A 14,656-nucleotide genomic window follows, 5' to 3' on the forward strand; every position below is an offset into this window, starting at 1 on the left:
AGAGTTACATTTCCCAAACAGTGTCCTGTACTTTAATTGATAGTGTCTGTATCCCCATGCTCACCCATAGATAAGTTTAGAGTACAAACCTGATTATTTCTGAGCAACTGAATGCTGGCACAAATTGAGATAGAAGCACAAGTGTTAAAATTTTCACAAAAACCAGCAGCATAGCTTGAATCTCTTTGCAGTTTTCCCCTTAAGTTTACAGGATATGATATATTACCAGAACAGACCTTGTATATTTTCTCCATAGATACTTAATCATTTTCCAGAGGTCTGTGTTCAGTGCCGCCTAAGGTTTGCTATTACACAGCTCTGGTTCAGGAAATTTGTTTGGTTTGTGATGTACATCTGCCATATGAATGAAAGCAGATATGCTTTCATTACTGTCCTAAATTTCAAATGCATTGAAAGTCCAGCAATTCAATACAATCACTTCATTATATTGGATGTCTGTTAACATCCCGGTACATAAAAACCCACAGCATTTGGCAATATGTATGAGTGACAACACACCTCTACAAATTCATTTTCTCATCAGAAGCAGATTCTCTTAACTTCCTTTTATACATATCCAGACCCATTCTTGCTATCTCGTTTGTCATTAAGTTGCTAGGCAACTCAGGACTATGCTGTTTATGGTTTAAATTTTAATTAAGCGTTTTTTTCTTAAAATTGTGCAAATATTTTCACTAGTCAGTATGAAAATTATTAGTCTCAGCATTGTCCTGAACTATGAAGTACTTCCAGAGCTGGGAATTTCAAAAGCAGACCAGGAGAAATGTGTGTTTGTGCATACACATTGTATCTACAAAGGGCATTAATATGTCCTTTTCACTGGAAAACCACAAAGAAAGATGGTGGCTTTTCATTTCCCATGCAAGATAGAAAAGTAACTGCTCTTTATGGTAGCTCAATTAGCTTAAATTCCTTCTTTACTCCCATTCATGAGTTATGGTAATAATAAAAGCAGATCTAACTCTTCAGCCACAGAGTATTTTAAACTGGTATTATATGTATTTATAATCCACTGAACTTCTTTTTCAGGCTAGCCCGGATTCTAGTTCGCCTGCCAGCACTTAGGCTGATGAGCTCTAGCATTACCGAGGAACTATTTTTTACTGGTCTCATTGGAAATGTTCCCATTGACAGCATAATCCCCTACATTCTCAAAATGGAAACAGCAGAATATAATGGTCAAATAACTGGCACATCTGCATAGTGGGAACAGCACAATTTGATGGATTGAAGTAATTTTCATAAAAACGTACAATTACGAAGTTAAAAGAATAGCATTTTGGTATGTACAGATATTTCCAACTTGTTACCAGTTTCCTGTCAGATTTGTCCTTGTCTGTTTGCTGACATTGACAAAATTTAAGCAGCTATTAAGGAGACCTGTTATAGGACCTTTTCTGCCACAAGGAATATTTTTGATGCCTTTCATTTAAAAGGCTATAGATTACAGAACATACTTTTCACGTGCTTTGTATTTAGAAATTACCAGTGGTTAAAAATAGAGTTTTATAATATCAGAGATTAGTAATAAAATTACTTTAAAAAGAACAGTATGTATATATTTAAAAATATCCTTGGAATTAATATCTAATAAATGCCAGGGTATAATACTAGCACTTTGTAAGCACTTCTTGTCAAAGTGACAAACGTCATCAACATCCTGCTTATGAGTATGGAAAATGAAAAAAATTGCGTATGTCTGTAGTCAAAATGCTCGTGATTTCTGTGAAAATGTAGGAGACAATCATTTATTCTACAAAAAGTCACTTGCTCTTATGTTATGCATGAAATATTAATGTGGATTCTTCAATCAGCTATCCACATTATATGAAACGATACTGTTAAATTAGTGCAGTTGTAAATCACAGTATGATGCAGTGGTAGTGACTATTACATGCTACAGGAATTACCCAAACTAGGAGAAAAAAATGTGTTTCTTGCCACAGTAATGATGAAATATTGAGGTTCCTTAAAGTTTCTGTTCAGACCAACACAGTCATGACAAATGTTACTCTAATAGGAAACGTTTTGATTGTGGGGAAAATCAGTCATTAACTGGAAGAAGAGTAATTTTCAGGTAGAGCTGTGTGATGCTCTTTGAGTATGCTCTTTGTACTTCCAAATTTACTCCTCCTCTCTGTACTCCTAAACACCCTCTTCATCCAGCCAGAGGTACAATGTAAACCCTGAAATGTGTAGAACCTCTGGCTGTAAGCAGGAGGATATTCCAAAGCTCTCTTACTTTATTTCTCCCCTCCTCCCACCCCTCCCTGACTGAGCACTCCCAGTTTTGCAGTGCTCTCAGCCCTCCTGTGACTCAGTTTGAAACTGAAATACAGTTTGAATTCACAGTCAGTCGTGTACAATTGCAGTTAATGACTGATACACCACAGTGTTATGAAATTAACTACTTTTTAATTGTCTAGAGTGATGAGCCATTGACATGTCTTCTAGTATTGCCCATTAGCTGCTAGTGTTGCTTTCATTTTAGTATAATTTATTATTATTGACATTAAATATCTCAATCAAAGTTTAAAAAAAATCACCGCAATTAATACCTTCATCTGATCCTGGCTCATTAGATGCATCAATTATTTTAATTATCTGTATGGTAGAGGCATTTTCTACTTAGGTGTTTTTATGTGACAAAAATCTGATGATAAGTTCAGCACTTTTGTTTTAGTTCTGTTATTGACATTTATTTAGAAACACCAACCAGGTTGGTGTTTGTGTCTTTTAAGGGTCTGAATTGTAGCCAAAAGACCTTAAGCAGCTCTAGATGAGGCTTCTGATGTAATAAAAAGTCCTGACCTGGTATACTTCATTTTCATTAGGAGGCTCCGTTTGTAGCACTCATTGTGACACAGAAGGCTGTTTAATTTTAGCTTCTGGATGCATTCATGTCTTCTACAGTTACCATTGTTACAGCATTCAGAATCTTCTTTTCTCAAAAGGGTGTTACAAAGAGTCCAGTATACATGCAGAGATTTGTAATATTGCACTTTCATTTATCTTGGCTTTTGCTATAGCAAATGAAATTTTCATATTTTTAATGTGATGGAAGGTCCGCACTCTGAATGTTAAGTCAACTGGAATGCAGAATTTTGTACTAGCTGTTTTATTGCAGTGTAACTTCTTGTGTGATTGTGCCAGCACTTCCGATTCACAGTCCCTGTTTTAAGGATATATGACTTAAAAATTAATTGTGATATTAACAACATCAGAAGTAGCTGCCTTAGAAAGAGTTGTGGCCATTTTTGTTAAAATTTTATTGGGTTATGTCATTGTTGTTCTAAAAGCAGTATGCACTGAACTATAGTGATATTTTTCACTGGAAAAAAGATTATGCAGTTTAATTTGCTTTCAGTATTTTGTAAAAATCATGTAAGCATTGTTAGTGACAAATGAAATATTCCTTAGCACAAAAACTAGCCATTGGAATCTTTTCTCAAATTTGAATACACACCAGATGGCTTTTTCATGATTTCATCATTTCAACTTCCAATTTTTCAAGTAAAAGGCCCTCATTTTCTGTGCAAAAATTTGTTTTCCAAATATTCCTTACTTGTGCTCTGAGCATAACAGTTCAGGGAACAAAATAAAGCCACTACAGTGTTTTGGGAACAGAGGGATTGCATGAAATAAAATATATGCATTGTATTATATTTCTAAATCAAAATGGTAAATATCATGCAGCTCTGTTTACAAATAAACTACACTCCCTGCAAATGCAAGGCCACATAACAATATCCTTGATCCATATCTGGTAGTCACTTACTCTGCAAATAGTTTCCTGGACTTCAGGGATAAAACACTAATTTGTGTAAATGAAGTAACAACAATGCAATCCATATCTAGGGTTTATTTATTGTGCATGCATTTAATGATGAAATACTTAAGATTCTGGTATTGCCACCTAAAAACTATAAAATCTGTCTCTGTATAGCACCATCAGCATGATTTGCTGGGTTGCATTAGTCAGGACCAGGCTAATTTAGTCCTTATGCCATTAACAAAAAGCATTTTCTCTAACTATACACTGTTTTGATTCCAAGACTAACAGTTTTGATGGTAGAAATTTGGACAGCAGATGGCAGATCCTAGAGCTCAAGGAATATCCAGAATCTAAAATGTTTTGCATATTTGAGTATTATCTATAAATAATAAGACAGATGTGATAACGTAACACTTCTTTCTAACATGCTGCTCAAGGGCTGTCATAAAAATAAGCCAAAGATTTGGCATATGATGGAGAGCCACTGAAAGGGATCACTTAAAACACTGTCATATAAAACTGTAAACTGTCTTCTCCAGTGCAGTAGGGTTCCTTTGCGCTAAATTTCAAGTGTAATCACAGAACAGCTGAGGTTGGAAGGGACCTCTGAAGGTCATCTGGTCCAATCACTCTGCTCAGCCAGGGCCACTTACAGCCAGCTGGCCAGGACCGTGTCCAGCAGCTTCTGAATATCTCCAAGGAGGGAGACTCCACAACCTCCCTGGGCAACCTGCGCCAGCGCTCGGTCACCCTCACAGGGAGGAAGTGTCTCCTGATGTTTGAGAGAACCCCCTGTGTTCCAGGTTGTGCCCACTGCCCCTGGTGCTGTCACTGGGCACCACCGAGAAGAGCCTGGCTCCATCTTTGTACCCTCCCTTCGGGTATTTATACCCATTGATGAGATCCCCCCTGAGCCTTCCCTTCTCCAGGCTGAACAGTCACAGCTCTCTCAGCCTCTCCTCAGCTGTGAGGTGCTCCAGTCCCTTCATCACCTGCGTGGTCTCTCCAGTATGTCCCTGTCTCTCTTGTACTGGGGAGCCCAGCACCGGACACAGCACTCCCGGTGTGGCCTCACCAGTGCCAAGCAGAGGGGAAGGATCCCCTCCCTCGACCTGCTGGCAGCGCTTTGCCTAACGCAGCCCGGGGTGCCATCAGCCTTCGCTGCAGCAAGGGGACGTTGCTGGGTCACAGTCAATGTGTTGTCCACTGGCACCCCCGGGCCCATTTCTGCTGAGCTGCTTTCCAGCCAGGTGGCCCCAGCTGGGTGGCCCCTGGTTGTTCCGCTCCAGGGGCAGGACTTTGAACTTCATGAAGTTCTTGTCAGCCCATTTTTCCAGCCTGTTGCAGTCCCTCTCGATGGCAGCACGACCCTCTGGCCTATCGAGCAGTGAAGCTGATCTTGGTGTAGTCTAGTAGTGAAGCTATTTTAGCTCATGCAGATAAATCTTTTTCTTTACCTTGTATGTCCATCCATAGAAGATGGATGTTCGAGAGGCACAGAACTGATGAAGGGATTCTTTCTGCCAACAGTTTAAGTGTTGCTTTGGTAGCAATAGAAAAAGGCACATCTGAGGAAAATGGGCCTCACAAAGTTGTTCTTGCTCTATGTTAACGTTCGTCATTATTTTCAGCGTCTTCTGGTGATTGGGCTTTCAGGCCATTCTACCATAATGAAGGTAGAACAATGTACACCATACAGCTGCAGACTCACGCAAGGTTTAAACTATCTCTGCAGAAAATACTACAATGCTGATGTAATTCTTGTAATTTCTGAGGTTTGTTTCATCCCCCCTGCCAGTAACTGGAAGATGGTGACAGGCTAATCTTACTAGCTTTACTTTTAAATTAGTTTCATTTTGTTTCTTCTTTGCAAGTGCAAACTTTTTCTTATGAATGTGGGATAGGAGAGTTTTTTATTATTTTGACAATTATTAAAAAACTATTTCTTGGTTTTAAGTATGGAAATAGCTTGTTTTCATAAAGGCCAAATTTCAATGCCAAACTTGTGTTTACAGAACTAGGAGTCAAAGGATCACAGTCTGAAAGTGATTCTGAGAAACCTGACATCTCACCGAAGCTCTACTTAGTGCCTAAAATTCACTCTCCAGAATTTTTGAGGTCCTGTTTCTGGTGCTCTTGAAATTAGTAAAAATATAGTGACAAACTATCTGATTAGATCTATCTGAACTTGAGTACATGTGTATACTGGTACTAATTCATTCAGACTAATGTTGGAATTCTGTGCTGACTGAAACTGGGGCATGCAGGGAGAGGTAACAAGCTTCATTTGTTTTCCAACTCTTTTGAGAAGGAACTGGATTTGAGTTTTGTAGATAAATAGAACAATGATCAATAACTGTGTAGGAGCATTCTGGGTTATCTTTGTAATAATGATTTTTATTCTATTTGTGACAAGACCAAGAAAGTATATTGCTTTTCTTCCCTTAATTTACTTATATTGGACTAAAGAGACAGAACTAAGACTGTGTGCAGAAGTCATCTTTCTCTGCCTATTTACGTTGCTTGTAAATTAGATACAATGCTTTTCGTGCCAGTGGAGTTACTCTGGCACTGAACTGGTAGAAGAGTTAAAAATAATCTGCAAAGAGAGATCCTTCAAAGAGATCATACACGCCTTCATTTTAGCAGCCTTAAAATGTTAAGATTATTAAGGAGGCTTAGTTTTCAGAGCACTCCTGGGCAAGAAACTGTTGTTAGTCACCACTGATTACTTGGTACCATTTCCCAAGTCTCTTTTTACCATCACCTGAAGCACTTGGCCCCGGGGCAGCTGTGATGCCTCTAGTGAACAGCAGGGACTCAGATTTCTGTGCTGAGTACAGCTGGCTCTGCTGAGTTACCATGAGAGCACCCTTTGGCAAAGGGCATGTTCTGAGGTGTGATAGGGAAAACAAGTCAGGGCTGAAGCTTCCCGGGGAAACCAGTTTCCTGACTCTGTTTCTTTGGCAGAGACTGTAAAACATGCTGGTGTTTTCGTTGTTGTGTGTAGTACATGGGACTTTCACAGATTCCTGAATGATTTCATCCAAGATGCTGACGATGTCAGTACATCTTCCTGCCCATTAAGGCTAAGAGGGTAGTTAGGATTCTTCCCTGATTACCTGCTGTTTAATTAGTAAGGGATAATTTTAAAAGCACCAAATAGCATGAGTAGCAAGGGTATCAGGAATACAGTTTAGCCAGGAGAAGGGAACTGGAAATTACCTAGCTGAAAATACTGCCAACGCAGCAGTAATGGAAGCTTTATGCAGTAACGGCACCAGTCAGGGACCGTGTTTGAATTGGGTGGTAGGAGCAGTAGAACAGGTCAGTCAGGCATACACAGGTGCATCAGCAAATACCTGCAGGATGGTATCACTCTGAAAAGAAAAACCAATAGGATTAAAGTGTTGTTTTTCTATTTGAAATCCCTCTCCTCTCCTTCAATTACTCTTTAGAGTGCAAAAGCGGGGTAGGTTGGTTCTTCTTTATCTACTCTTGCCCATAAGAGAAAAATCAGAAGTACCAGGCAAACAACAAGTAGGTTCCCATGTGTCCCAGTAGTTTGCCACATTTCCATACATCAGAACAGCTGCCGTAGTGGTTTGCTCTGACGATAAGCACGGGCCAGCTGTGAGAGCAGCACACAACATCTGCAGTCCTAATGCCTCCGTCTGTCCAGGGAGAATCAATAGAATGAGGCTGTGTTCACCCCGTACAGGAGAGTAAGGGTCTGAGGAAGGACAAACTGCCAGCATCGACTGGATCTTGAATGACAGAAAATTAGTTTTAAAAACAGCTCTATATGAAAAATGACCAAGGGGGCATGGCAAAGGGGAGAAAATGAAAACATTTACTTTCATTCTAAAGTTGCTGAGTTATTTTAACAGTAAATTCCCCTGAACCAAGTTCAGGCTTATTGTTTGATGAAAAATGCCATAACTCCTCTTGTAGATAATGCTACAACCCTACTTCTGCTGCAATCAATGTTATCAAGATATATGGGAAATTACTTGTGCAAAAAGGATTAGAACATTATTTATACTGAAGTCGCAGTTAAAGTAAAATTCTTCATAAAGTTTAAATGTCTAATTATAAAAAGTCTAAATATATTAGACTTGGAAAGCATCACACCCAAGAATTACCTTATTACTGACCATTTTGTTGTGAAGTCATGTGAAGTTCATCGCAGATAATACTGTCATAATGTTCCATAATTCCCACAGCCTGTTTTGTCCTCTGAGTTACACAGATGTTTTGAAAATGGCTTATTATTGTTAAATTCATGCCTGTTTTCCTTCTTTTTAAAGGTTTTGATAGTTTTACATGTCTTTATTTTGTGCCTCCCACCATTGTGCATTTCTGCATGTCCAATCCTAAAACTCACTCGAGCAGCTAATGCATATGTACATAGTTGTATGTATGTGTGTATGAATGTATATGTTTATACCTATCTGTCTAAATATATTATGTACAGTGTATAGAAAGTGTGTAGTGTATGTATATATGTACAGATATGTAGTCATGTATTCATACCTTTCTGTATGTTAAAGCTTTTCATTGATTTGCTAATCCAGAGCTTCCTAGTTTTCATTTCTTAGCCCAACTAAGCCTCACTTAATCAGGTGAATCCTCACGAATTTCAGAGCTTTGTACCTTTTTCTGAACCCAGCCTGAATTTAGTATTTTCTGTTCAGAACTGATAAATATATGCCATGGATTTTCTGGCTTTTACATTACTCCCTTCACCTTTTCTGATTTGACATGTAGAAGTCTGCCAGTGAATAGTTAATTGAGCATATAATGTCTGTTAAAAATAAATTAATAAATAACTATAGTAATAGAAAATACTTCCCTGCATTCAATATATATTCATTCTCTTTCAGCCTCCTGAGAGACCTTTTTGTAAAGTTTTATTTTGCAGCAAAACTTGGTAAGAGATTGATTTTTTTTTTTTTTAAGCCTTCAGCAGGGGCTAATTGGAAGCAAAACAATTTGCCCTTTATCATTGAACTGCAGCACACAAAACAGGATGCAATGGATGCTGTTCCAAAAACCAATACTTATATTGCCATAATGATAACATGAAAACAAACTGTTAGTTAAACAAAGACTGTGTGTCCTCTGTTCAGTGAAACACTTCTGTTACAGTAGTAATTAAATAAGAGGGAGGCTGCCGTTTGTTTCTTTCTTGGCAAGCATCAAGACTGATTTAGGATTTTCATGATGCATTTTAATTGTATATTCACTTTCCAAAGTTATTCTCCTCATTGTCTAGCTTAAACTAAACAAAGATGGTTGGTTCATTGAAGTTGTCAGACTAACATCCATTTTCATGCCTGTCCCTTCCCAAAACTGTAACCTATGCGGATCTTGCACTCTGCGTGTGAAGTGCCCAGGGTTCACATGGGAGCTGGGCACATGGATGGAGCATTTATGAAATCAGGCTTGCAGTAAGACAATTTATTACTCGTAGGGAATATTCAAACAAATTATCAAAATGTAAGTAGTTGTTCCTTTTCCCTTCTGATGATTCAAGTTACAAAGGAAGCCTTCTGTAAAGTATTTCTATGACCTTTTATTTTTTTAAAAATCATTTCACAGACTGTGTAGGGGAGTAGTTCAGCAAGTCTTGTTTCTGTCATACTAAAAAGGTAAAGTGGAATTTTCTGGGCATTTATTTCCATCTTCTGTACTCAGAGTGGCAAAGACTTGTGTATGTTTAAGCAGATGAGCGGACACCACTTAAGATAATGTGAGCTTCTTGCATGCTTAAAGTAAACCCCGAGTCTCTTTCAGAGTCAGGCTCTCTGCTTGTGAAGTCTTTGCTGTGGAAAATGCTAAGAATGTTCTGTATTTCTTGCTGTACTGTTTAGTAAGTGTATGTAAGCTTTTGTTTCAAATGTAGAAAAAATTGTAAAACATCCATTTTAACATTTCAAACCTTATTTTTGAGATTTTTAGCAGGAAAATTATTTAAATTAATGGCAGGAATTCCTGTGACAGGTGGTCCTTCATTGGTGTCTTGACAATCAGTGCTGTTTGAATAATGTTTGCTTTCTTCTGTCAAGGCTGAATGGAAACCAGAATGTCTATTAATGTCACTGTACTGCAGTAACATTTTTAAAGATTAGAAAGCCAATTGGAGTATTGATCAAGACAATCTGTTTACATGAATTTAGAAAAAAGAACATATTTTAAAATAGTGAATTTGTTTTATATACACTTTTGAATTGTTTGTATTCTGAAGGACAAAATGCGCTCAAATTTAAGTGACAGTAAAGGCTCTGTTGTAATAGTCTGTGAAATGTGAAATCAGCTTTCTGTATTTGATCACAGAAGTCAAAAAGTCTGAGAAGCACACCTACTGCCAGGTAGCTAACAGCCCTGAATAACTAGCTTCTATTACATTTTTTTTAATGATCTTAGATAAATGGTAATAAGGCATGGGTCCATTTTAAAATATTTTCAATGATTGTGGGTTAAAAGTGAGGCTGAATAAATTTCAAATAAAAAGGATATGCTTTAAGAGGAAAACATGTTAGTTACAGAGCATATATGTTAAATTCCTCACACATGGAATCAATGTTAAGTGCAGGAATATTTTTAATAATTAATCTGTATTCCAAAATACATTGCAAGCCAGTGTTCAAACAATTTCATAACTGAAAAACTGCACACTGTGTAAGTGTTGTATGTGTTTGGCATACCAGGCAGTTCGGAGCTCCTATAAAAATAGCAAATTTTTATAAAAGGAATCATCTACTTTTAATTCCTTGGGATATTTTCTGGAAGTCTCTGTTCAGTATAATTTAGAAAAATTGTTTATGTTATTATATCTTAATTTCAAGTTAAAAACCTTGCAGAAGTTGTTAATTTCTCACAGCTTCTTTTGTGAAATCAGCATTGTTATGTGATAGCTTTTAAAAATAATAGCATGTTCCTTTTTTTAATCTGAATTTTATATCTAATCAATGTCTTCAGTCATGAAGAGGAATTTGCATTGTTGTGTTTGTATATAGAGTATTGCAGTGCATGATTTAGCTTATGCATTTTATTAAATGCTGTTTAAATGTGGCATTATATTGTTGTGGCTTAATACTACTACCTAAATGAGGTTTATACCATTAAAGTGAATTACAAATATAAATGCATTCCTGAGTTTTATTTTTAAGTTCACTTAATTTCTTCTTAAGCATTAGGTGTCTAAGCTAAATACTTAATTTACTATCTTCTAGGGAGAAACAGTGTTTTCCCTTCACTACAGTCAGAAGATAAATCCCATGAACCTTACTGATGCCAGGGAGCTACTTCCAGGAGAAGGACCTTTTCCTAAAGGTTTTAATTCATCTTCTCTAGCTTTCTGTTTTTCTTCATTTTTTTTGAGGAGAGAGGTAGCTATTAATAGCTAATGTTTTATGTTTACTTTTATCTGGTAGCATCTTCCTCTTCCCCAGCTTTTAAATTAAGGTGATGCACTGGCTCTTGTTTTAGTTCCCTTGACACATGCATATTATAACAGAGGTAATGAACTTGGACTCTGTTCCAAACCTCCATTTTATTTATAACATGGTTGAGGCACACAACGTGTATTTATATAGAGAAGATGATGGATAGTTCATTTCTTGTTACTGCTATTAGAAACTGTACAACTTGAAAAAGTTTCACTTAGCAGAAACGGGGGTAATCAGACTTTAGGATCCAGCTGTCTACAAGAAAAACATGCATGGCCTACTGTGAAGCAGGAGTTTTTGTTGCCCAAGTGTGAAAAGGTGGATCCTTTGCCAATTGAAATTGGGTCCACACAACAGAGCATTTGCTATTCTATCTATAGAGCATCTAGAAACAATGACAGGAGCTCAGAAGGGCGTTACAAGTCAAGATGTTGACAGAATTCCATGTAGGAAATGTGTCAGAGCGTTTGTATCCGATGGCCTAAACTCACACATTGAGTCAGGCAAATTTTTCTTGAGCACAAAATGCATTTTTTGTGTTTGACAGAGCTGACTTGTTACAAAAATGTACATTGATTCATGCCATGCCAAATAATATATTAAATGGAGTTGGTTTTTATATTTCTTTAGCTGCTTAAGTAATAATGAAAAAGTAAACAAAACCCCCTTGCCAACAGCATGTTTCAGAAATTTAATTTGCATCAGGATGTTACTGGAAAGGGAAGCAACAGCAATGAAGTAAAAAAAAAAAAAAAGCATGTGATTAACCTTTAATTTTTTTCCCCAGGACAGCCCTTTCATGTAGGTCCGACTCCCCCGTGTCCCCTTAAACTGTTAAATAACAAGTTCCTGCTCCTGCCTCGGCTGTCACAACGCCATCCCTCTGCGTGCCTCACTTTTCGCTGCCCTTTCTTAGTGTCTTTGCCTCCCGAATACTGGGTTTGGGGTGGGTTTGGCTTCCTTTTAGTAGGAACATCCTTGGGAACGAGCCCCCTGCTCTGGGGGCCAAGCGCCAGCAGCGGGGCCGCGGCGCGGGCGGGGCCGCGGCGCGGGCGGGGCCGCGGCGCGGGCGGGGCCGCGGCGCGGGCGGGGCCGCGGCGCGGGCGGGGCCGCGGCGCGGGCGGGGCCGCGGCGCGGGCGGGGCCGCGGCGCGGGCGGGGCCGCGGCGCGGGCGGGGCCGCGGCGCGGGCGGGGCCGCGGCGCGGGCGGGGCCGCGGCGCGGGCGGGGCCGCGGCGCGGGCGGGGCCGCGGCGCGGGCGGGGCCGCGGCGCGGGCGGGGCCGCGGCGCGGGCGGGGCCGCGGCGCGGGCGCTGAGGGGAAGGGGGGCTGTTCCCGCCCTTTCCGGCGGCGCCATGCCGATGAAGGGCCGTTTCCCCGTGCGGCGGACGCTGCAGTACCTCAGCCAGGGCGACGTCATCTTCAAGAGCTCGGTGAAGGTGATGACCGTGAACTACAACACGGCGGGGGAGCGGAGCGAGGGGGCGAGGTGAGCGCGGAGCGCGGCGGGGGCGCGGGGCGGGCCGCGTCGGCCCCGGAGACATCGGGCCTGGCCTTGGCGTGTGTTTCTCCTCCTTTCCAGAAAGTTCGTGTTTTTCACCATCCCCCAGATCCAGTACAAGAACCCCTGGGTGCAGATCATGCTCTTCAGGAACATGACCCCCTCGCCCTTCCTCCGCTTCTACCTGGGTAGGTGCCGCCGGGACGGCCCCGAGGAGGCTCCGGCCGCGGGCCCCGGCCCGCCCTCAGCCCGGGGGGCGCTTCCCCGTCGGGGCGGCGGCGGTTTCCCCGGTGGCAGCGCGGTCTGAGCCCGCGTCTGCCGCTGCCGCTCGGCCCCAGGGAAAAGCGTGTTGGGAAAAGCGCGTCAGCACTGATCACGTCCTCCCCGCCGCTGCCCCGAGCTGCTGCAGCCGCGCTCGATGAATCCAACATCCGCCTGTGCGCGGGCTGCAGCAGGGAGGCGGTGGGGGGCGGTCCTCGCTTTGTGTGTTTAAAACACGTTGCAGATCCTGTGAAACAGCACGGGTCAGGGGAGGGCAGGGGGCCTGTTTGACGTACTATTGCAGATCTTTCTTGACAGACAACGGAGAACAAGTTTTGGTTGATGTGGAAGAGAAAACCAACAAAGAAATAACAGAGCACATTAAAAAAATCTTGGGGAAAAGCCAGTAAGTACCATTTCAACCCTACATCATAGTACAGTCCCTGCAAACTCCTGACAGGTATACAAAAGGAAATGCCCCTTTTCCCAGATAAAATTGACAATGAGCTAAATAAAGTCCACAAGCTAGAAACTGTAAATCTATCTTTCTGGTAGACTGGGTCCAGGGAAGGGAGAGGAAATGGTGGCATTCAGGCTTCCGATAGTAATGGACAGATCTCTTTTCTAGAGAAACACTTGAAAAAGAGGAAAGAGAAAGGAAAAAACTATCACATCCAGCAACTTTTGGGCACAAGAAGTACCATCTGCGAGAATGCATGTGTGAAATTGAAGGCCAAGTTCCCTGCCCTGCTTTTGTGCCACTGCCCAAAGAGATGAGGGGAAAATATAAAGCTGCTACAAAAAATGAAGCATCAGCTTGACATCTCAAGCCATGCAGTTTTTCCTCAGGGCTGGATGATCTCACTTCAGTAAGAGACAAGACCTAACAGCTCCTGGACACAGGAACAAGTTCATATAATACAGACAACCTCGTCTGAGTCTTCTCACTGCTACACCCAGAATAACTAAAGTGAAAAAATAAATAAAAGTTGAAAACTCAGCTTTTTTTGGTGCCAGTTTTACAAAGCATTGCAATGAACAATGCACACAAGGAAAACAGAATGACTAGAGCCCCATTTCCTACTCCTGTCTCCATGTATAAGGTTATGGCAAAAACAGGACCATGTCTGCTAGACTAAAAAGTTAAATCTTCAAAGCAGCAAAGAATTCCACAATGTATAGAAAATGATGTAGTGGTATAAAAGTGTTTCTGCTGATTTCCATTGTGTACCAGCTGAAGACAGCCAAATCATAACGTAACTCCAGGCTCAAACTACTGAATGAATTTTATTTAGTTAGTTACCACTCAGAAATCTAATTTACAGCAAGATGCAACTTTTGCAGTCAATACTGCAGCTCTGAGAAGCGCTGATCAAGTCAAGAATGTCAGCAAAGAACGTGTAAGTTGGTATTTGAAAGATAAGCTTTACAATTATCTTTATTGTCTTTCAAAAAAATTCAAAGCTCCTCTTAAGACCATTACTTAAACAGTCTTCCTTAAAAAAGACATACAAGGGAGAACTGTGTCGAGATTTATGAACTTCCAGCAAGTTCTAGCTAGCAAGTCCATTATGCTTCAAAGTCCAGTGCTGTAACTCCTCTTAACCTCAAACACTCCTGGTCCCTGCACATGGTCAAAAAAACCAT

General features: G+C 40.6%; 2 protein-coding genes across 8 annotated transcripts in view; both read left to right on the forward strand.

Moving 5' to 3' along the window:
- Positions 1 to 12,220, forward strand: part of NR2C2 (nuclear receptor subfamily 2 group C member 2) — a 45,602-nt gene extending 33,382 nt beyond the window's left edge. For 4 of the 7 annotated variants that reach the window (XM_074878727.1, XM_074878726.1, XM_074878724.1 and 1 more), the window contains one exon: positions 8,683 to 10,946. In XM_074878727.1, coding sequence (XP_074734828.1) covers positions 8,683 to 8,884 — 202 coding nt within the window. In that variant the 3' untranslated portion in view covers positions 8,885 to 10,946. Of the gene's footprint in view, positions 1 to 1,050; positions 8,369 to 8,682; positions 10,947 to 11,034 lie in introns of those variants that run through there. The other 3 variants (XR_012630195.1, XR_012630194.1, XM_074878725.1) reach the window with 3 other exon arrangements.
- Positions 12,221 to 12,563: 343 nt separating this feature from the next.
- On the forward strand, positions 12,564 to 14,009 carry MRPS25 (mitochondrial ribosomal protein S25). The gene is made up of 4 exons (XM_074878732.1): positions 12,564 to 12,736; positions 12,830 to 12,936; positions 13,328 to 13,415; positions 13,638 to 14,009. Exons 1-4 carry the CDS (start codon positions 12,603 to 12,605, stop codon positions 13,828 to 13,830), a joined length of 522 nt encoding a protein of 173 aa, XP_074734833.1. The 5' UTR covers positions 12,564 to 12,602; the 3' UTR covers positions 13,831 to 14,009.
- Positions 14,010 to 14,656: the final 647 nt, after the last annotated feature.

This window comes from Strix uralensis, chromosome 10, assembly GCF_047716275.1.
Source record: "Strix uralensis isolate ZFMK-TIS-50842 chromosome 10, bStrUra1, whole genome shotgun sequence".
Lineage (NCBI taxonomy): Eukaryota > Metazoa > Chordata > Aves > Strigiformes > Strigidae > Strix > Strix uralensis.